Below are 23,416 nucleotides of genomic sequence, written 5' to 3' on the forward strand. Positions count from 1 at the left end.
AGTGAAAGGGTGAGGTATGGTCCTGAACAAAATACGCTCCCCAGCCTTCCTCGTTGTGTTAGCAGAGTCTTCTCCCAAAATGCTTCTCTATTGAGCTTTCTACTGCCCCGACGATGACAGTGTGTGCATTTCTGCATTGATATTAGAGAAATTCACATCACTATCACGGTTAATGGTTAGTAGAGGCCAGTTGGCTTTTCATTCTGAATTGCTTGAAATCAGCTCTTTCTTACAACACTGTTTGGCAGTTTTTCATATTTCTTTTAAATTTTAATTATAACCCATCAAGTCTTAAGCAGTTACTTCTGGGTTAGACTCTTGATGAATGTCAAAGCAGGGTGTTTTAATTTAATGGATCCAGAGTAACATCTGTTTCTAATATTTTAAAAGCCAATTTATATGGAAATTCATTTAATACACAGTCGATACACGGAGACTTGTAAAAATAAAAATAAATATGGAAAATCAAACCACGGTGATATAGTGGGTCTTCTGTTAACAGAGGATTTCACTGATGACTAGGTTCAGCTGCTATTACCTGACACCCAAAATCCAACAGTTTAAACAAAATAGTGATTTATTTCTCATACAAAATCAGGAGGTTAGCTTAGGGCTGGTACGGTCTACCGTAATAGGGACCCAATTTTCTTCAGTCTTACTGCTGTTATCTGCTGGGTGTGACTTCCATTCCTAAGGATTCCTTACGGGCCAACATGGCTGCTGGAACTCCAGCTGTTACATCTGTGCTTCAGCAAGAACGAGGGAGAGTCATGGAGGGAGAGAAGAATGCTAAGCTTGCTTTTTTTTTTTTTTTTAAAGGACACTTTCTAGAAGTAGTACATAGCATTCTGCTTATGTTCCACTGGTCAAAAATTAGTCACGAGACTGTATTTAGCAGCAAGGGAAGATAGGAAATGAAGCCTTTTTTTTCCAGGTGACCTCATACCCAGCTGAAAAGTAAAGATCTGTGATTCTGGGAAAGGGGAGAACAGACAGAGGGGAACAGCTATCTCTGCCATGTTGAACTTTTTTTTTTTTTTCATGTTGAATATTTTTTAAGACACGATTTTAATAGAACTTCAGCCTTTTTATTGAGCATCTAGAAGAGTCAACTAGTTCTCACGAATAGATAATTTATGTAGAAGGCCTAGCGTGGTGTTTGGCTCAAAAAAAAGGGAGTCATCAACTGCTGTTGATAGGTTTTAATTTCTGACCTCTAATTGCATCGAATTTCAGAGACCGTGAGTCAAGGTGATTTTATTTTATTTTTTTAAAGATCTTATTTATTTATTCATGAGAGAAACAGAGAGAGAGAGAGAGAGAGAAAGAGAGAGAGAAAGAAGCAGGCTCCATGCAGGGAGTCTGACGTGGGACTTGATCCCGGGTCTTCAGGATCATGCCCTGGGCTGAAGGCAGCGCTAAACCACTGAGCCACCCAAGCTGCCCCATCAAGGTGATTTTAATAAGAGAGTTTTTGAACACTGTACCCCAGTCTTTTTGAATAATAACAACAGCAGCTCACAGAGCTTAGATGTCATTTGTACTAGGTCTCCAGAACACTCTTGTATTGGCAAGACAGCGTTCTTTGCTTTACTACAAAGAAGATAAATGAACAATTACAAGTGTTTGTTAACAGCTTTCAAGGTAAAATTATTGTCACAGGGGTGCCTGGGTGACTCGGTGAACTGTCTGATTTTGGCTCAGATCAGGATCCTGGGGTCCTGGGATTGAGCCCCACATAGGGCTCCCCACTCAGTGGGGAGTCTCCCTCTCCTCCTCCTTGTACCTCTACCCCTCCTCCTACTTGTGTGCATGTGAGCGCATGCTCTCTCTCTCAAATAAATAAAATCAATCTTTGAAAAAAGAAAACAACTATTATCCTCATAGAAACCGAAGCTCAGAGAGGCTAATTGGGAAGCAATTTAGAGAAGCAGATGGAAACCAGCATTGCCCCATCACTTTATCCAACTGGAATACTATTATTTCTACTGACTGTGTCACCTTGGATAGGTTTCTTAATCTGTTGCATTTTCTTATTTTGGAAGACACTCAGGTAAATTACAGAGCTGTGATTCAGGCATGTGTCCTCTCAGTCCAGGGCTTTTCTATCCTGGATTTTGGTCATATTCAGATCGAAATTTCCTTAACCATACCTGTCTCACAGTCAAAGGCTAAACTAGTGGAGCAGCTAGAGGTAAAAGTCATCAAACAGCTTTTTGTCATATACTCTCGAGCTACACAGATGCCCACACCCCTTCCAAAGCCCTGATATCAGAGTAGGCAAGAGGTTTCCCTTTATGGAGTAGGTGTCTTGACTATGCCATTTCTCTGTCCTTCTGACATATGTGTTCTGTAAATACAGAGATGGCCTAAGGGAACAAAATAGTCAAGATGTCACCCTGTTCTCTGGAAGGTTTAATGGCAGAGAGCAGGGACCCGTCATGCTGAATGATTCCATGCCAACATTTGTGCCTTGTCCACATATCCTAGCCCTGTTGATTCCTTAATATTTGTCTCTACATTGACTTTTTAATTTTTAACAGCTTCATTCTGAGCAAAAATCTATGAAATCCAGCTTTGATTTGATAATTAAATTTCCTTTCAAATATGCATTAAAATAAATATAACCATGAACATTTTTACAAGGTTTGCCTGTGTATCTTCTCATACACTTGCAGTGCTTTGTAGATCACATTTTGGGAATCCCAACAGAGTGGAAATAGCACGAGCCAGGGGACTGTACCCTGCTATTGCCAACTGTGTGATTTTGGAAATCATTATTGGTTCTCAACCATAATTTGCTCACTTGAGAGATGTAGATAATATCTACTTTGTCATTTAAGGATTAAAGAAGATAAAGCTAAGGAGACTATTACAGTCCTTGGTAGAAAGCAAGCTCTCAGCAAATGCTAGGTTATTCTTCCTTGAAGTCTGTTTGAAGATACCAGACATGCAAACCTGGAACTACTAATTCTTTTCTTTTTTTTTTTTTTTTTTCATTTTGGAACTACTAATTCTCAAGAGCAGGGCACAAGGCACTTGGTAGAGATGATTGTAAATCCTGTAAGAATTCAGGGAGGGAACGGCTGAAGTTTTCTAGAATGAAGGGGAAAGGGAAACATTTGGATCGGGGGAGAGACATTCTTTCTGGCCTCTCCAGCTCTTCCTTGCTATGCAGAGTGTGGCCCAAGGACCAGTAGCATCAGCATCACCTGGGAGCTTGTTAGAGTTGTGGTATCTCTGGCTCCTCCCCAGACCTACTGACAGCACCCGCCTGTTAACAATCCCCACCCCCAGTGATTTATATGTATGGGAAGCTTTGCTCTGGGCCCAGATAGTCTATCCAAAGTTCATTTCTAGGAGGGAGCTCATGCTGCCTCTAAGCAGATCTCTTGCACCACGTGATCAATAGTATCACTTGGGCTGTGCCTTTTAGAAAATGCAGATTCTCAGAACTCACATCAACCTGCTGCCTGTCATCTGCATTTTTAGCTGGTGTAGCACATGATTTTTAGGGCAGTTGTTTGACAATTGCTGCAGTAAGTCTGAAAGAAACTGCGTTATTCTTCAAATGCATTTGCATTCAAACAAACAGATTTTGAGAAGAAATACAGCCCTCATTGTAGTGTTAGTAAGCATTAGGGGGAGGATTGGAATTCAATCTGTATGGAAAGCCTTCCATAAGGCGCATTTGCATTAACCTGGAATCCCATCATACACAGGACAACGGCTTCCGGAAAGGCAGTGTCTTAGCAATGTCATGTCCAGTTGACCCTTGAACAACACAGGTTTGAATTGCATGGGTCCACTTATACATAGGTTTTTTTTTTTTTTCAACAAATAACGGCGCTATAAAGGCATTTTCTCTTCCTTGTGATTTTTCTTAACATTGCTCTAGCTTACCTTATGCTAAGAATGTGGTATACAACACAACAAGTAAAATATGCATTAATCTACCATTCATGTTGTTGGTGAGCCTTCTGTGAACCATAGACTGTTAGGCTTTTGGGGAGTCCAGTTATATTTGGATTTCCAACTGCATGAGGGTCGACACCCCTAACCCCCAGGTAGGTCAGGGGTCAACTATTTATATTTTCTTTTTTGTTTTCTTTCTGTAGTTTATGTTCGATTTTGTTTTTGTTTTTTTTTTCTTAAAAAAAACATTTTGTTTTTTAGCCGTGCTATCAAGACGAACCAGGACCTTCTCCCAGAAACTCCGTGGACGCACATTTTCTACAATGATTTCTGGGGGACTCTTCTAACTCACAGTGGCAGCCACAAGTCCTACCGGCCGCTCTGCACGCTTTCTTTCCGCCTGAACCATGCCGTTGGGGGCCTGGATCCCTGGAGCTACCACCTGGTCAACGTCCTGCTGCACGCAGCCGTCACCGGGGTCTTCACAAGCTTCTCGAAGACACTCCTTGGGGACGGATGTTGGACCTTCATGGCTGGCCTGCTGTTCGCCTCTCACCCCATCCACACGGAGGCCGTGGCAGGAATCGTGGGCCGGGCCGACGTCGGGGCCAGCCTCTTCTTCCTCCTGTCCTTGCTCTGCTACATTAAGCACTGCTCTACCAGAGGCTCCTCGGCCAGGACGTGGGGCTGGTTCCTGGGGACGGGCCTCTGCGCAGGATGCAGCATGCTGTGGAAGGAGCAGGGGGTGACCGTGCTGGCCGTGTCCGCAGTTTATGATGTCTTTGTCTTTCACAGGCTGAAAGTGAAGCAGATCTTACCTGCCATCTGCAAAGTAAGTGACTCTTGGCACGTGGGTACCGGCTTTACCGAGCAGCCTCCCGGCCTGCTCCTTCTGCCCCATTTAAAAAAGCAAACGTGTTCCTCTTCAAAGAGAAATCAAGAAGAAGTTCCATTTTGATCTTCCATAAGGCAAAGCGTCCCTCCTGACCTTTCCCTACTCACAAACCGATTGTTTTATTTCTTGGGTTTCTTACCTTATTTTCATGCTTTCAAAGGGGGGAAAAGGACAGTTTTTGCACCTTTATTGGTTATTTTTTTTATTCGTTATTTCGGCCCAAACGCTCTGTAATCCGGCAAATCGCCTATAAAGTTTATTTGCAAAAATGTCAGAGCGGATAATAGAGCCAGATGCGTGACTCTATGGAGGGGAAATCCTCTGCCCTTGTGAATAGTGCTTTTCCTGATCTGACTTTGGAAAGCAACCCTTCTCTGCAGTGGACTGGGGACTGGGATTCCTCAACAATGAATCATCTTCACCTTTTCCTTGTAGTGAATAAGAATAGAAGAGTCAAAACAGAAAGAGGTTATTATAAGTTTTGCCCTGAGGCCAATTAAGACCTTTGCCTCAGGGCTTAATATTTCCTCTTCGGTATCCCCTGAGTAGTTTCAAATGCAATGTTGTTTGAAGGTCACAGAAGCGCTTTTAGATCCCATAGACCTGAAGAGCACCAGTTTTTTGGCTAGTGTGTTCGGGGAGGGTGTTGGGCAGACAAAGGTATGTTGAGAAACCCCCTCCTTCCTGTTTTCCCCACTCTCTCTCATTCATAATAACCCCCCCACCCCATGCTTTGCCTTTAGTCTAAGGGGGGAACTCCACCAGTGTTGCAAATCTTGGTCATGTTGCAGGACAGTTTCTCCTTCCTTTTGGACACTTTAAGTGAGGAATTAATGGTTTTGGATAGTTAACCTGATCAGAAATGCCATCAATTTTTCTAGCTTGGGCTTTTCTCTCCCTGCCCACCCCTGCCCTCACTTCTCAATTTTATTTAAAATCAAATTGGGAAGAAATTGAAGTAAAGAAAAAATGGAGGGAAATAGACATGCTTATTATTATTATTATTATTATTATTTTTAAATGACTGTTTTTTTTTTCTTTTTTTCACTTAGTTGGCAGGATAATCACTGCTATGCTTCTGTTCTCCAAGAAAGGATAGCCTTTTGAGTCAGAACTCAAGTATCTAGTGCTCAAAGTGCTGTGATTTCAGTTATATGCTCAAACTTTATTTTTTATGCTGAAACTTTAAAGGAGAACTCTAGGGGGCGCCTGGGTGGGTCGGTTTAGTGTCTGCCTTTGGCTTGGGTCCTGGAATCAAGTCCCACATCAGGCTCCCTATTCAGTGGGGAGCCTGCTTCTCATTCTCCCTCTGCCTGCTGCTCCCCCTGCTTGTGCTCACACTCTGTCAAATAAATAAAATCTTAAAAAAAAGAAAAAGAAAAAGAAAACTGGTTAGGTCGAGTTAGATGCCTAAAAACAACATGGTTTGAAAGCCAAACTCTTAATTTCAAATCAATTTTAATTATTCTTTCAGGGAGATTTAGGGAGAGAAATCTTTGATCTTTTGTTTTAAAACTGTATCAACAACAATAGCAAGGTTTCTTGTTTTACTGGAAATAATAGATAGGAATACACATAAATCATGGTCCTTGTCCTGTGGGGAGAGAGACCTGCTTGAGGTTGCAGATGCTCGGTGTTTCAAGACCGTGCATTGATAAACTATGTGGTTGGATATCCTACAGAATTTCCATTTTACTGTCTCATGAATAAGGAAATGATTTCGATAGATCAATTCCAGACTTGCTTTTGGGACCTTCCGAAGTTCCTTTCTAAGAAATGTTTAGTTCCTTCGGGAGCTAAATACACTTAGGTGTATTTTCAAGGACGGAGTTGCTAAGAGAGAACCTTATTATAACTGTGTCCCATACAATCTTTGGGACATACCCCTAATAAGAAAGTATTCTTTGTTTATTTGGAATTAAAATGTAACTCAGCATCCTGCTTAAGAAAATGAGAAATGTCACCAGCAACGGAACTCCTAGCAGTGGAGAGTGTGAAGTCCGTGCCATGGGAAAGGACTTAACACTTTGAAGATTCAGTGTCCTGAGAAGTTTCCAGATGGAAAGTTGCCTAGACTGTCTGGCAGCCACTGCTTATGGGCAGGGGAAGTAGTCAGGGCAGCGAAACCCTTCATCTGAGAGTTGCTATCTCAAGTCCACTCTTTCTTTCATTCTCAGATTTTGGGCCAATGAGCTTTAATGAGAACCTTTTGGTAAAAGAATGTATAGATTTGCACGGGGCCATAGAGACCATCTATGCCAGTCCCTTTGGGGCCATAGAGACCATCTATGCCAGTCCCTTAATTTCCAGCTAAGGTGTGGAGAACCAGAGATGGTGAAGGTCGCCCAGAAAATGATAGGATCACTAGAACTAGAACACATATCTGTGTGTGTTTGGTGTTGATTTTACTATCTGGAGGTATGACGGTGATTGAATAGATGTAAAGTGAGATGACTTACTTAGAAGGAAATAGTATGGAATCAAATATTAACTCACACTGACTGAGTAGCCTTGGGCTAGGTCAGTGACTTGTTTCTTTTTCTGGAAATGGTTAGTCTTTCTCTCTTAGAGATGTTGTGAAGATTATATGAAATTGTGGGGCGTCCAGTGTGAGCTGGGGCGTCCAGTGTGAGCTGGGTGCCCAGTGTGCAGAAGACACTTGATACATATTAGTTGAATAGAAAGAAATATCAGTGGAAATTGTAATTCTTTATTTTAAGGAAGGGAAGGCCAACAGATAAACTTATGTTAGTCTTTAAACATAGTGTGATTTTGAAAGCATATGAATTAGGAATTTTAGTTTTAGTCAACTGAAGCATGAATATTTAAGCAAAAACTTTCATTTAGAATTTTATGACTATGGGGCTTGTAAACACTGGCATAGATTACATATGGAAGTTATAGAAAATTCCATCTTCTGTCTTTATAATATATAGATTTTTATGCCTGGGGTGAGTTAGAAGAGACTCTGTAGGAAGTGAATTAAAAGACTTTAGAAGGTCCTTTTCAACCTTAAGAGAATAAATCATCTTAAATATCTTACCAATTAACTCTACATCATGGTTTGCCAGATGAAATAAACTTCCCTGGCCTATTAAAACATAACTTTTATATACTAAAACAGAAAACTCCAGTGCACAAATGTTTAACTCTGTTATGCAAACCAGTGAACTAGCCAAGAACTCAAAACCCAAAATGGTGGTCCTCTTAAAGCTGGAAATTATTAGGACCAGAGGGGCAAGGCTCCCCTTTTTGATAGTTTTGTTAGTAATGGTTTTTCTCATAGCAATCACACTCAGCTGCTTTCTTCAGTGTTGGTTTCAGTTCTGTACCTCTTAAAAGATCCTGGCCCCCAAACTCAACTGTGGACAGGGGTCAGGTAGAAGGGTCCTGCTGGTGGAAGCAAGAGTATGCCCACCTCTAGGATTTCTCTTCATTCTGTTGTTGCAATAGGAAAATCCAGGTTTGAGTTTGGGAGAGTTGGAGATTTTTCTAAGAAGAAAAGACCTCTGGATTTTTCGATGACATTTATTGTTATTTAATATTGGTTACTACTTTAGAAACAAACCCTGAAAAAAAAAAAAGAAAAAAGAAACAAACCCTGTTTGGGCCAGACTGAGTCCTTGGGATGGCTGAATTTGGCCAGAATTCTTGGCTGTCATTTTTTTGACTTCTAAGATTCATGCAGGTGATGTACACGTCCATATTATATAAAAGGCTTTCGCGGTTCTGCAAAGGAAATAGGAAAGTTTTTTGTTTCTTTGAAGAAAGTGAAAAATAGTAAGGACCTGATGTATTGTAGATAAGTATTTAATAAACACATAGTCTTTATGTGCTAGGCACTATTCTGAATGTGCTAAAAACACAGACGTGTTTAACTTAATAATAAGTGCTTATTGAGAGAGAATGACTTAGCAAATAGTATGGTTAATATGACATGAAATAGTACAGTAATGCAGTTGTCAGTAGTTAGGGAGATTTATAAGAAAACACCAAATATAAAATCTTCAGAAATGTGCATGGACAAAATGAGTGTTCATAACTATCTTCAACAAGATTCTTTAATGTTCCTAGTTCTTAGCGTCAGCATTCCATGTTATCCTTGGCATCTAGTATACCATCTGGCACATAGTAGGTGCTCAGGGAATTGTTGAATTCACACTTGTTTCAGATTTGCCTTGGAAAGATACGTGCCTGAAATGTTAAAGTAAAATCCTATCTTCTTCCCTTTATACGATGAGGATTTGTTTCCTGGTTGGTGAGGTCTGGAGGGTAGAATTGGAAGAAACGCATGTCAGAAAAATGTTGAAAAATAAGTTTTCTTGACTTCGCCTCAAACGATTGTTTTAGCCTTTCTTAGATGACTTTCACTTAGTTTTATGTGGTCAAAAAGTAAAGGGGTTGGTGAAGAACCCTTGAAACACACTTAAACTAGCCTTGCAAATAAATGCTTGACTTTTATCTGCCCACAAAATTTTTTACAAGTCTCCCATGACCCCGGGGAGGTACGTGGGTAATAAAATCAGCAAAAGCAACATTTTTCTTACTTACCAAACATCAGTCGTTGCTTGCCTAGTGGCCATTTTCTGTGCTTATTTAACATCTGTTAACTGTTTTAATGTGGAAACATCTTTTTTCCCCCGTTATTAGCCTCATAATCACTTATTCAGTTACAGGTGGAAAAAAAAAAAGGAAATTGGAAAAACAGTGTAACAATTCTAATAATAGCCCAAATTGATTTAGAAAAATGAAGCCCTTTTAGTTTGATCTTTTAAGAATTTCTATAAAGATGATTACCTCTGTTTTGCTATAGTTGGTCTTAAGGTGTACATTATGTAGACAACTTCCTTCTCTTAGACTTAAGCTTTGTAACTCTATTTCGTGTAAACAACGTGAAGAGACTGTATTATGAGAGAGGAAACGGGGAGGCATTGCCACTTTTGGAAAACGAGTCATCTCTGTCTAGAAATAACTTTTTTATTTTAATGCTAAGCAGGATGTGAATGGTGGGGGTTGCCTGTGGTGAAAAAGTTTATCTTGGATGTTACGTAAGCTTGGTTCTACATAAGGATATAGTTATCAGATGCAAACCAACAGTCATATATTTCCAAACCATTTGCAGGGTTTACCTTGAGAATGGTTTCCGAGGGTGGGGGCTTAGGTTCTGTTGAAGGTTTTTGGTTTGTCACTATTGGAACACTGAAGATAGTCATTGTGGTGCTTCCGCATATCCATTTTGCGTGACTCCCCCTGTAGAGAAGGCCATGGGAAGGGAGGTGTGAGCCTCCAGGTATTTGCACATTGAAGCCACATGTGCTTTTTTTTTTTTTTTAATTCAATTAGCTGCTGGGGATGGCATTGGTGGAATATGTTATCATTTATAGCTTTGCCCCTTTGCTTTTTAGACTAGGTTGTGGTTTTACTCAAGATGTGACTCTCATATAAATGACGCAGAATGAAATATGAGATATTTGCTGTTTCTGATTTTCTTCAGTCAACATCTGTGCCACTCTACTTCAAGTAGTGTTCCCACTTTCTTATGATTTTCTTTCCCTTGACTTGCCTTACATTTGACTTTGTGAGAATCCAGATCGAGCAAGATACTCCGATTCTGATCACAGTATTTCCCAGCATTATTGAAACTGGAGGGCTGACTATTTGTCATGTACTTACAAATGAATTTGGATTTCATCCCAGTAAACTTGTTGTAGCATTTAATATTCATGACCTATAGTACTTTAAAACTTTGAACGGCTGCCAACGCGGCTAACCAGATAACACCACAAATAAAGTCGAGGTTCAAAAATATTTTACAATTCAAAAAGTCAGAGATTAATAAGGTATTTTATTCTGCAGGTTGGCTTCTCTGCTCAGCTGACTTAAGATGATTCTGTATTCTGGGTACAGTTTAGGTTCACGTTGAGTGAAATTTGGAAGCTGACTACTCTTATAAGTCCATGTAATACTTGCATTAGAGTGTTGCTGCTTGAAACAGCGATCTCTTCACAAGGTATCTTGTTGTTTTGTTGTTAAAGATTCATCTTTGTGTAACACACTGTATTAGGTGCTGTGGGGGGTTCAAAGATGCATTGGCGAAATTCTGCCCTTAAGGATGTTTTAGAGTCGGCCAGGAAGTTGACAGTAGTCCCTGTAAATGCAGAACTGAAATCCAGACTGGAAAGTAGTGAGGCCAGAAAGGAGGGGAGTGGTGGGGCGGTTTCGATGGGGGTGGGGGTGGAGTGTGTTTTCTGCTGAGAAGATTGGGAAGCACTTTCAGGAGCAGAGACATTTGAGCAAGGCCCCCAAGGGTGGTTCAGATGGAGACCTTTATAATTGGAGAGGTGAGGGAAAGTAGAGGGTAGAGCATGAGCATTGCAGAGGGAGACTCCCAGGGGGTTACCCCACCACTGGGCAGTGGTTTTGCAAATACCTAGAGTGATGCATTTACAGAGGGAAATGAATGGGCAAGGTAGGTTGAGCGAGCCGGTATGTATGATGATGTGGGGACCTCTTAAGGCATTCTTTGGCCCCAATATGTATGAAGATGTGGGGACCTCTTTTTTTTTTTTAAATTTTCATTTATTTATGATAGTCACAGAGAGAGAGAGAGAGAGGCAGAGACACAGGCAGAGGGAGAAGCAGGCTCCATGCACCGGGAGCCTGACGTGGGACTCGATCCCGGGTCTCCAGGATCGCGCCCTGGGCCAAAGGCAGGCGCCAAACCGCTGCGCCACCCAGGGATCCCGATGTGGGGACCTCTTAAGGCATTCTGTGGCCCCAACAGTCCAGGGAGACCCTGCTTGGTTTTAAAATGTGCTTGTGCTTGGACTGTTACATGGGAGGAGCTGGAAAGTCCAGGCTTAGCTTGCCACTGGGGAGACTTTCTTCTCTGTCCTCCCTTGGGAACAGGCCTGAGAGTGGGTCCCTTTGGTGATGAGACTAAGAATCAGATTCAGGAGGTTTATCTCAATCAGCGAAGGTGTTTCCTGCCAGGGTTTCTCTTGTTCTTTAGCATTAAAAAAAAAAAAAAAAAAAAAAAAAGTAGTTATTTTTCGAAGACTAGATTATTTTACTTTTTACTCTATAGCATCTAGCATATCATTACAGACTCCTAATGAGAAAAACAGGGAGTCCTGGAGGGCTTTCTCCTGTGTCCATCCTTCCAGCGTTGCTCAACGGTGTTCAAACGTTACAGTGAACGGCCACAAGTACAAAATCCCTCTTTGTTTGGTGCTCCTTCTTACAGGAAGATAGAAACATTTTTCAAAATGATCCTTTTTACAATACAGAATAAAATACTCTATCAGCACTGAATTTCAGCCAGTTACCTCAGTATACCATCAGTGAAAATGACACGCAAATTGGACCTTGTGATGAATAAATAATGAGTCTCGTTGAAATCATCTATGCTGTTCTCATAACACTGTCTGGGATCCGTATTACATCACTCGGCTCAATTTTCGATAACCTGCTGCCTCAGAGGAATCGGATTGAGTGACGGGGAGCTCGTGATTATCTGGTTACTCATACTCAACCCGGTACCATCAATTTCATAGAGAAAACGACGCTGTCTGCGCAAATCTCAACTCCTCTGCCTGGAAGTCCGATTCCTGTCTTAAATACTTGGAACAGTGGGAATGCTAATTTAGTGTTGACTTCTCAAATGCAATTTAAGCTACAGAAAGCCAGATTCTAGGAAAGCATTAGAGATTCCTTAGGAGGCGTGATAGGGGTAGGAGGTGAGGTGGCTAAAACTGCATATCAAATCAGATTCATTGATAGTTAAGGGTAGTTATGAAATGGGATAGTATGGTAAGCTTTTATGGCGTGAGATGTTTTATTGTTTGCATCCGGTTTCATACCAACTGATGACAGCGTTCCTTTTTTTTTTTTTTTTTTTTTGAAAAGCATGACAAGGAATCAGAAGGGGAGAACAGCCAGGCCAAAGTGTGCAACGATGTGGTGCTGGGAAGGTCAATGTGCCCTTGCTCTCCGGGTTTGTCTTTACAACTCCGCGGCACCCAGATGGCTCCTGCATGCTCTGTTGGTCTGATTACAACTCTTGCATCCAGTGAAATAGCATGAATTCAGAATTTAATACATGTTTCCTTCATAATTATGGCCTTGATTAGTAAAGTCAGTGCTTCAGTTCCAAAGGACACTTTCTTTCTCCACATGTTTATTCATTTAATTTCAGGAGAGCAAGTAAAATGCAAAGATTATAATACTTCTCTTTGATATGATAGGGGAACCCACAATGCCTGCAGTTGGTATGTGGTTGTCATTTGGCTTATAATTAATGTAAGATTCAGAGCAAACAGCAGGGACGACTGAGAAAACTGAAGGACATTTACAAACCAATGACTTAGTTTTTAGTAAGAGAAGAAATGGAAGAATGTTTAGAATTTCCACTAAAACAGTGCGAAACATAACTACATACCAAGTACATTTATTTTTTTTTCATACCAAGTACATTTAATAGAGTTCTTGATTATATGCACTATCAGTTTGTATTTAGAAACATAGTTTGCAAAAAAAATAAAAAATAAAAAAAAGAAACATAGTTTGCATAAAGATGGAAAATAAAAGTGGAAGCACTTAATATTTTAATTTTGTGAAGTTTAAGTTGTTATCCCTGTTAGTCGTACCAGCCTAGCGTTTTCGAGGACCTTATTTTAGTTTTTAACATGTTAACTCTGTCCTCTCGCCTTTAAAAGGGTTTATGTGTATGTGTGTTTGTTGTGCGTCCCATTCGAATAAACTGCATAAATACCTGCTTATATACTGTAGTGAGATTATACCAAGGTTATTCATGAATGATTTGAGTGTATTTCCATAACTTTTATGAAATGGGAGACTCCAAATTGCATAGATCTTTTAACTTCCCCCATTTGAAGTCAGGCAAAAATTTGCCAGTTTCCATGTTCCAATGAGTGTAGCTTCTTTCTTCTTCAGATCTCATGACATCGTGTGATAAAAAGTTAAATAGATCTAATAGCATAAACACAAGTGCTGTTTACTTTGAATAACCACCTGGTGTTCGGCTAATCTTACGCATAAGTGCACGTAGCTCTTGTGGAAAAGCCATAGGACTGGACCGTTTCAATTGAGATTTAAGTTGCAGTGACCTTGGATCAATGACCGAACGTCTTGAACATCAGTTACATGGTCTGTAAAATAGGAATGTAATATTTGCCTTGTGGGGTTGTTAGGTATGAATAGAGTAAATGTACACTTTTCCACCAGGTTCCTTTCCTGTAGGAATATCATCATGGTCATCAGCGTGTCCCTGCGTTTCCGCAGCGTTTCAATAGGAGCACACCTCCTGTCCCTCTGTCCTTCTGCAGAGCATTCAATTAGCATAGTTGTGGCTTTTCTCATGGGATGGGGAGTGGAATGTCAATAAAAAAAATGGAGCCTTTGCAATCCCTTAAACCACTGCTGACAGCATCAAGAATATTGGGGGGGAATAAAAGAATCTTTTTTTCAAGGATAATTCTTCTGAGCAGCACAGTCTGCTAATTTGTCTTTTGTTTAATTGGACTGAAAACAAGTCTATTGAAGTCATTCCTTAAGGTTCCTTCGCTGTTAAGATCTTCCCATCTACTTGTACTTTTATAGCCTGATTTTTTCCCCTTCAGGCTCAGGATGGTGCTGTTGCTTATGTATCTGAAAATAGAGGGGAGACTGGCTTTCGTGTTCTCCTCCCCCCCCCCGGCCCCCCTGCCTGTTGCCTATGTATTTCCTTTAGCCAGGTTTATAGTAAGGAAGATTAGTTCAGTGGCCCCCATAGCTTGCAGCATTCGAGTCCCATTCTTTGAAGAAAGGGGGGAAGCACTGTTATTCCCTAAAGGTGAATGTTAATCTCTTTCTTCGCCCCAGTCTTTTCCAAATCCTGGCAGGCAATATTGGTGCAGCTGATTCCAGGCTCCTTTATAACAAACCTTTTTCAAGGAAGCGAGGAGGCTGGTTTTTGTGGTTGTTGCTGTTTATTTCCTCACCTCCTAGGGAGGTAATAGAGAGCAAAAGGTTTGTTTTTAGAGCAGTACTGTTCCTGGCTACCAGAAATTTTTGTCAGGTGTTTTAGATGCCTTACTAACATTCAGGCCAAACTATTTTCACAGAAACCTAAATCCTAGTAAGTTCGGCGTGCTGGTGACAAGCCTGTAAAAGGTTAAAAGTGGTTTTGATTTCAGAAAATCCAGCATTTAAAAATCTGCTCTCATTGACGGATGATTACAGGGGTTGTTTGGGTGGGGGGATGGGGACTGTTTATAGATTTTAGGATTCATTTCGTTATGTGTTGCCTTTGAGTAGTCCACACTGGGATGATCATCAGCCTCCCGTGGGGAGACTGTTTTACACCAGAGATTGTAGCACAGACCTGGAAGCCACCGAATAAGAATCTTCTGGTCAGCTGACTTTTTGTTGTGGAGGCTACAGATTGACCAGGAGCTGGTACAGAGGTGGCAGGAGAAAAACTGCATTTTAAATGCTCTCCCTCTGATTTTGACGAAAAGGTAGGCCCAGGACCCACTGCTGTGTCCACTGAGAATCTGATACCCCCATACAATATTATTAGACATTATAGATTCTTATTAAAATGTAAGGTTTTGTGGCCAGAGAGAGAGGTAGTAGAAACTAGCCTCATGCCACCCCCACTCTTTTCACAAATGTGAGGCCTGCACAAATTAGGCACCAGCTTGGTTGAAAGCAGAGCCTCCTCCCCGGGGTCTAATGCTTTATCACTGTGTACTTTGCCTTCGGTTTGTAGAAACCTGTTACTAAGGAAGCCCTTTTCTGTCGGTTCAGTCTGCAGACTATCGAATGGACCCGTGTGCCCATCCCTCCAGTTCACCATTAATTAAGATTCGGCCCTTCTTATTTTACCCTAGGTTCTCTGTGTTCTATTAATAATTCTAGAATACCTTTTTAATTTTTATTTATTCTTTTAAGATTTTATTTATTCATGAGACACATACCGAGAGAGGCAGAGACACAGGCAGAGGGAGAAGCAGGCTCCCCACAGGAAGCCTGATGCGGGACTCTATCCCAGGACCCCGGGATCAGGACCTGAGCTGAAGGCAGATGCCCAACCGCTGAGCCACCCAGGTGCCCCTAGAGGACCTTTTGAAATGGAGTTTTTTTTTTTTGCTGTTTCCCTCCTCCCAGGCCCCTTCTTTTCCTGCCCCTGTGCCCCACCCCCAAGCACCTTCAATTATGTGCTTAAGTATTTGCACGCTGTCATCCTAGGTCTCTAGCTTGATTTAAGCTGGCATTCAAATGGAATATTTACTTTTATAGCTACCAGAAACTTAGACTAAAAACATAGTGTGTTTTTCTTCCTGATTTAATTGCCTTTACTAACAGCGTGTTACTGTTTGAAGTAGTTTACCAACCCTCAGTAGAGGGTTCTTCTCTTTGATGATGAGAAGCCTGAGCTCCCTCTAGAAGTAGAGAATCAAGAAAATATTGGGGTGGCTCTTTGTTGCTACCCTTTTCTTACTCTCCAAGGCACCGTGCACTAATTCAGGAGCAGGGGAAACTTTAGGCAACAGCAGTAGACAGATCAGCTGGGTATGTTGTTATTTACCCTCCTACTTAATCCAGGACCCTGGTGGGATTTTAAAAATGCCACCCGTCGTAACTTAAAGACGCCCAGAGTTTCCTTTGACTACACAATATGAGTTTAGTCTCAGTGTTGGGTAAAGCGTATTTGAATCGGCGACAACCCTAATGTCAAAAAGTGAGGATAATTCCAAAATGAACATATTTCAGAGATAAAATAGCAAGAAAGGGGAAACTGTAGAGGTGCCAATTGAAAAATGGGCTGGCTGAGTGACAAAAGGGCTGAATTTAAGTTGTCAAAGCAGCAGCCTTAAAGTTTCTGGTTTGGGGACAGGATAATTTGTAGTCTTCGCTTCTCCTGCATTCTGCAGTATAATCTTCTCCAGGGCTGTGCTGACTTCCATATTGTTTGAAGGGGAAGAGAAAGAACCCATTTGAATTCATTAGCTTTCATTTGCATATACCCAGAGCTGGTGGTAATAATGGTAACAACCACCATTTATCAGGGCTTACTGTGTGCTAGCAAAGTGTCGTCTGTGCATTACTTTGTTCATTCTGTGAGAGTAAGTATTATTAATCTCATTTACAGGTAGGGAAACTGAGGTTTATAGAAGCAAAATAATTTTGCCCAAGGAGTCACAGATAGTACCTAGTGGAGAAGAGATCTTATTCCAAACGTGACTGCAAGGTGGATGGTCTTTCCATAATACTGTTTTTATACAAGTTTAGCTGAAGTGAAAAAAAAAAAAGTTTAGCTAAAGTGGAAGATCCAAATAGTATTATGAAAGAAGCAACCATTCTCATATGACTTGGCCCTGGGACCAATGCCGCTTCCATACAATAGCTTTAAATACAAATAATCTGCTCTTCCACATGCAACAGTTAGTTTTACGGATGCTGAGAATACAAAGGTGGATAATATCTTATCCCAGGCCCTAGGAAGTACAAGACATGTGTACAGTGATCATGTCACTCTGCACTAAGTGCTAATAGAATTCCATAGAAAGTGCCAGAGAAGCACATGTGTCTGGCATATTTATTCGGCCTGGTTAAGAGCCTGAGAGAGTGACAGAGAAGTTAGTGATATCTCAATAGCTCACCTCATCGAGAATTTTATTTTGTTTTATTTTTTATTTATTTATTTTTTTATAAGTTAAAATCATTTCATGGTGTGCGTTTCATTTAGGTTCAGAGTCAACTTCCATATTTTACCCCCTCATGCCCGGTCATGTGACAAGAAATTTGCTAAATGCCTTTTAATCTTTTCATTTTGTTTTCATTTTTTGATATACAGGTAACTGTTTTCTAGATAATGAGGTGCCGTTCTAGAGGTTCAGGTTAAAGTAGTGAAGAAAACAGGTGGAACTCCAGCTCTCTTGGAATTTACATTTGTTTTCTAACTTAGCGGCCACGGTTACCCTGTGGGGTCACTCTGTACTCCATTTTACAAGAAGTTGAATGAACTCCCCCGAATTGATCAACATGCAATGAGACTGGATTTCAAAAGCAATGCTAATTCTAAATCCAGATCATTTCCAGTGCAGGTCATTGTCTCTCAGTTGAGTTCTCTCAAGTAAAAAGTGGGTTAATTATTTAAGGAATTAGATGAGTAGGACTGATTGTGTGTGTGTGTGTGTGTGTGTGTGTGTGTGTGTGTAGTTGGTTTAGAAACCTCCTTAAGACCAAGGACCGGGTACTTCTTTTTCTTTTAGATCCCCTTGTCCCAGCGATCTTGACATTGAGATCTTGGTATTTGGAGCTTGATCCTCAACATCATATTGGTCTGCAGGGCATATCATGTCTGCCATGGTCTTGCCCTACATCAGATTTAGGAGAGAGATGTCGTATGTATACATACGCTTTGAGGTTGAACTGGATCCAGTTTGCTTCTGAAGCTCCTATCAACCTCTCCTACCTGCCATGAAGTGCATGGTATTTCTCAAAAGCATGCAAAAAATTATTGGGAGGCAGTTCACATTGAAGTGTTTGGTTTGGCTCTGAATTTCATATTGTCACATCATGGCTAATCAACCACATTAACTTATTTATGTGTCCTTGACAGGCAGCGCATTTCTAAAAGCTTCATAAGGGAAAAGATGAGTCTGTGCCATAGAGATTGTTTTATAATTCAGATAAAAGCTCTCTTTCCTGTAAATTTCATTAAAAATATAAGGCAGATTAGATTAACTAACAATGTGATGCCAAGGGTTCCTGTGTGTCTTAGGGGGTTCTCAACTGTACAGGATGTCAGGTCTTGTTTGATGTGGACAGTGGAGACTATGTTTAGAATCTGAGCTTTTTTCCTCTATTTATATTTAAAAAGAAAGCTACAAGTTCCCTAATTTAATACCTAAAACACCTGAGGCCAGATGTAATTCTGATATATTTTTTTAATTATCCAAAATAATAGGACTCATAAATACTGTTTGTGTGACATGGCAACATTTTTTAAAAAGATTTTATTTATTTATTCATGAGAGACAGAGAGAGAGAGAGAGAGAGAGAGAGAGAGAGAGAGAGAGAGATGCAGAGAGGCAGAGGGAGAAGCAGGCTCCCTGTGGGGAACCTGATGTCGGACTCGATCCCGGGACTCCAAGATCACGCCCTGGGCCTAAGGCGGCGCTAAACCACTGGGCCACCCAGGGATCCCCATGGAAGCATTTTGAAGTAAGAAACATTTAGTGTTTCTGAAAGGAAATATATGAATATAGAATAGAGGAAGGCTATGAGTAAACTCATGTCAATTTAAATCAGGAGTTTTGTTTCTTTTTAACAGGTTTACTGAGATATAATTCACATATCATAAAATTGGACCACTTAAAGTGTACGGTTTATTGTTTTTTGAGTCTGTTCACTGAGTTTCTGCAACTATTACTGTATTCTTAATTACATATTTTGAAATTAAGGGTAATGGGACTTTAAGGTACTGTGTTTTTTAAAAAAAGATGTAGGTTTCATTTTTTAGTTTTGAAGTTTGAGACGATCTCTAGAAAAAAGTTAAGACCTTAAACCACATGGGTCAGTAAATCTGGTTAAAATCTTACCGAGATCCCTGAATGTTTTCACTGTGTCTTTAATATTGTTTGCGTGTCTTATTTATTGTTTAACAAATTGGTAATGAAGTTTGGATAATCGGGGGTATCTTCTTCGGGCTTATGTTTGGGTCACACTGCTTGGATCCTTATTGTGTTTTTCTAAAACTAGGATAAATCATTGGCCCCTACATAAATGCAATTTTCTGGGGTAAGATCTGATGTCAGAATGCCTGGATCCTTATTTTGTTTTGTTTTGTTTTTTTGAACTATGATGAATCATGGGCCCCTACATAAATGCAATTTTCTGGAATAAGAATCTGACGTTAGTATTTGATTACTTTGTTGGCTGTGTGTTTGGTATATGCAACTCTTGATTCTTGAATGAAGAATGGTGGTTTACAGTGTAAATAGGAATCTGGATACTTCTTATTCCCCATATATTTGCCTCTCAGTGTGTTACACATGTCTGACACATGCAGGAGTAATTAGGTTGTGTTAGGTATATATGATTGACTTGTTTTTAGCTTTGACCAGGAGTTTTATCAAAGTGTAAAGATGCTTGTAAAATGTAGAATAAAGCCAATTTCCAGTTTCGAGCTTCTTTGGAAAAAAAAGAAAAGAAAATGTGTTTTTAGATAAACTAAACACATTTAAAGATGGAACTGAATTTGAAGGTTTTTATCTGTTTTTTTATTTTTTCCCCTTTAAAGTAACGGACATTCTAAAATATGTCCCAGCTTGCTTTCTAGAGGCAAATTCACTTCTGAGCAATTTTAAAAGAGCAATAACATAAACTTAATTATGGGAGAACGATTCTATAAAAATTTAATATGCCATTAAGACATTTGCTGATTTACATCAGATTTATATAAAGGTTGTTTGAACCTACACCTTTGCGTCCAGCTGGTAGCCTTTTTCTAAGTTAATTACACGAAAGCCTCTGAAAAATGTTAGACATTTGAGAGAAGTTGTGATTTCAGAGATAAAGGGAACATGCTGTGAAAAGTATGGCCGTATGGCATAATGACATAAATCCTGCAGTTCTAATCAGGAGGCCTGGGTTCTCACACAGTTTCTGCCACTAGCTAGTTGTGTAATTGTGGACAAGTCATTTAGCTTTTAGCTTCTCCAGTGGTTTTTTTCCCCTAATATGGGAGTTTAGGGGGATGCTTCAAGAAGCGATTATATCATACTATGTTTAATCATGATTTAATGAACAATTTTATTGCTGAGTTTAAGAGAAATTATAGCTTTCTTTGTCCTTGGGATAATCTGACTGTAAAGATGGATTAATTGTGCAGGTACTGAGTTCTTCATTCATTCCCACAAACAAAAGATTAGGTCCCAAAGTACTTACAGTATTGTCTTTTGAAGGCCAAGTATTCACTGCAAACTGAAGTGGGCTGTGTGTTTTATTTCAACTTTGAGAGGAACCTATCTATATTAAAATACATCCACCTCTCTCTTTTATCATGAGGGTATATATTTATCTTTTTCATGGTCTCGTAAACTTAATTACAGTCAACACTTGATTTTCTGAAATGGAATCTTTCAGAAGTATATCCTACTTTCTTAATTTCTTGCTCTAGTCTACATCATTATTGCCTTATGTCATTTTACATTAACTGTGCCATCATTTTATGCACATAATTAGAAATGGACTCTGACCCTATTTTCTGTGCAAGGAAAATAGCATGTTTTCCTTAAATACCAATGAATTTGCCTTCTCTCAAGGGAAATTTAAAAAAAAGAAGAAGGGGATCCCTGGGTGGCTCAGCGGTTTGGCACCTGCCTTTGGCCCAGGGCGCGATCCTGGAGTCCTGGGATCGAGTCCCATGTCGGGCTCCCGGCATGGAGCCTGCTTCTCCCTCTGTCTGTGTCTCTGCCTCTCTCTCTCTCTCTCTCTCTCTCTCTCTCTCTCTCTCTCATAAATAAATAAATAAATCTTTAACAAAAAAAATAAAATAAAATAAATTAAAAAAAGAAGAAGAACTAAAAGAAATAATATTATAAAGTGTCAAACTATGACATGGACTGAGAACTTCTCATGCTGTATCCTCAGTCTGAAAGGCTGGTAAACATTCAGCGTAAAGGGCAAGGTAGTTAATTATTATTGCTTTGCAGGCCATGTAGACTCTATCACAGGTGTTCAGCTCTGCTGGCCTACTGCAAACAAATGGGTGTAACTGTGTTCTAATAAAACTTTATCTAAAATCAGGCAGGCACCAGATTTGGCCCACAGGCTATCCTTTGCTGACTCTATCTAGTAACTTAGTTGATAAACTATGTCTGATATGTCATATAGGCTCTCCAAAGAGTAAGTCAAGGACAGTGTATTTATAGTAGGGTGAATCATTCAATGTCATACAAGTTGCATGGATTTTACAGAGAGCTTTTACATTCCTTTTTATTTTTGAAGAGAAGTTGTGATTTCAGAGATAAAGGGAACATGCTATGAACTCCTGTCAAGACACTATTTATAGTCAAGGAAGCATAGACTTTTACAGTTTGTCCAAGGTTACCCCAAGAGTATAAGATTTTACTCTTATTTCCCTGCTTTATATTTTATCGGAGTACTCGTGAACTCATTGAGCACTTATCTCCAGTCTTGCTTCGTGTTACTCGGATATCCTGTATCCTAGAATTTTGAAAGTAAATTCAAGTTCAAATTTAACACCATGGCTATTCTCTGGATACCGAATTCATACAAAATAATCATACAAAGTAAACTTTGGTAACAATCCCCCCCCTAAAGGAAGGCCAAGTAAGCAGAAGGTGGTTTCCAAGAATAACCAGCTCTAGAAGTTCATAGCAGCTGTAAAAATACATCTTCAGTTGAAATTTAGCTTGTAATATAAGGGTACTTGAATTTTGCTTTTTCCTCATCTTTCTTGATTTTTTTTTTTTTGCAAGTGATTTAGAAAGACATATTGAGGATATTTATTGATTGCTCTTAATACAAAGGCCAAACCCTTTTTTCATGAAGAAGAGCTGTCACTGGGGGAAAAAAGTTGAAAAGTAAATACCAATTGAATATCTTTTTTTCTTGGCCTAGAGTTGTTGCTATTGGTGGAGTGATGGTATGTTTTTTACTGTGTTTACCTCCTGAATACGTAATGAAGAGATTGGCTTTGGCAGTGATTTTCTTTCTTAATATCTTAGTGGTTGTGGCATAGTTCAGTTGAGGGCTAGCGGAAAGATTGACAATGTTATACTATTTACTGTGTTAAAGCTCCTTGAAAGTCAACTGTTTTCTTCTGTCTGAATGAGGACTACTTAGGGTAGTCACATGTTATTAGAATTATTGGTTTAGAATTTTAAAAATCCGGGGATCCCTGAGTGGTGCAGCGGTTTGGCGCCTGCCTTTGGCCCAGGGCACGATCCTGGAGACCCGGGATCGAATCCCACATCGGGCTCCCGGTGCATGGAGCCTGCTTCTCCCTCTGCCTGTGTCTCTGCCTCTCTCTCTCTCTCTCTCTGTGACTATCATAAATAAATAAAAAAAAAATTAAAAAAAATAATCATTTAGAATTTTAAAAATCCAAGAGAAAAGAAATCTGCAAACACTAAATTTTGCGTGTATTTTCCTTTTTATCCCCCAGACTCATCAAGCCAAAATCTCAAATCCTGAAGGTTTTGTAAATACATTCTATAATAAGTATTGTTTAATTGTTCCTTTTGAGTGCAACTTTAATTTGCCCTTTTCAAAGTCATTTCATTCTTTTTTTTTTTTACAATGATTTATAATATTTTCCTTCCCCTTCTTAATTAGGCACTCTTAATTAGCTAGTTTCATGAAGAAATGTGCCTGCTGCTTTAATAGCATCATGGCCTGGGGATTCTGATCTTACCTCTTTGTACTTCTGTACATCTCAACTCTAGGATTTTTGAATACTAAATGAAGGTGAATACATAGAAATCTGAGTACCCAGCACATAGTAAGTGCTCAATTAATGTGCGTCATTTTAATTTTTAATCTATTTTAAGATGACCATTTTTTCTG

At 39.8% G+C, this 23,416-nt stretch overlaps 1 protein-coding gene across 2 annotated transcripts in view; it reads left to right on the forward strand.

Moving 5' to 3' along the window:
• The window catches only part of TMTC2 (transmembrane O-mannosyltransferase targeting cadherins 2), a 391,175-nt gene that overhangs the window by 153,450 nt on the left and 214,309 nt on the right, over positions 1-23,416 (forward strand). For both annotated transcript variants that reach the window (XM_055341449.1, XM_055341450.1), the window contains exon 2: positions 4,177-4,747. In XM_055341449.1, the coding sequence (XP_055197424.1) occupies positions 4,177-4,747 (571 nt within the window). The remainder of the gene's footprint in view (positions 1-4,176; positions 4,748-23,416) is intronic.

Source organism: Nyctereutes procyonoides, unplaced genomic scaffold, assembly GCF_905146905.1.
Source record: "Nyctereutes procyonoides isolate TBG_1078 unplaced genomic scaffold, NYPRO_anot_genome, whole genome shotgun sequence".
In the NCBI taxonomy this organism is placed as follows: Eukaryota; Metazoa; Chordata; class Mammalia; order Carnivora; family Canidae; genus Nyctereutes; species Nyctereutes procyonoides.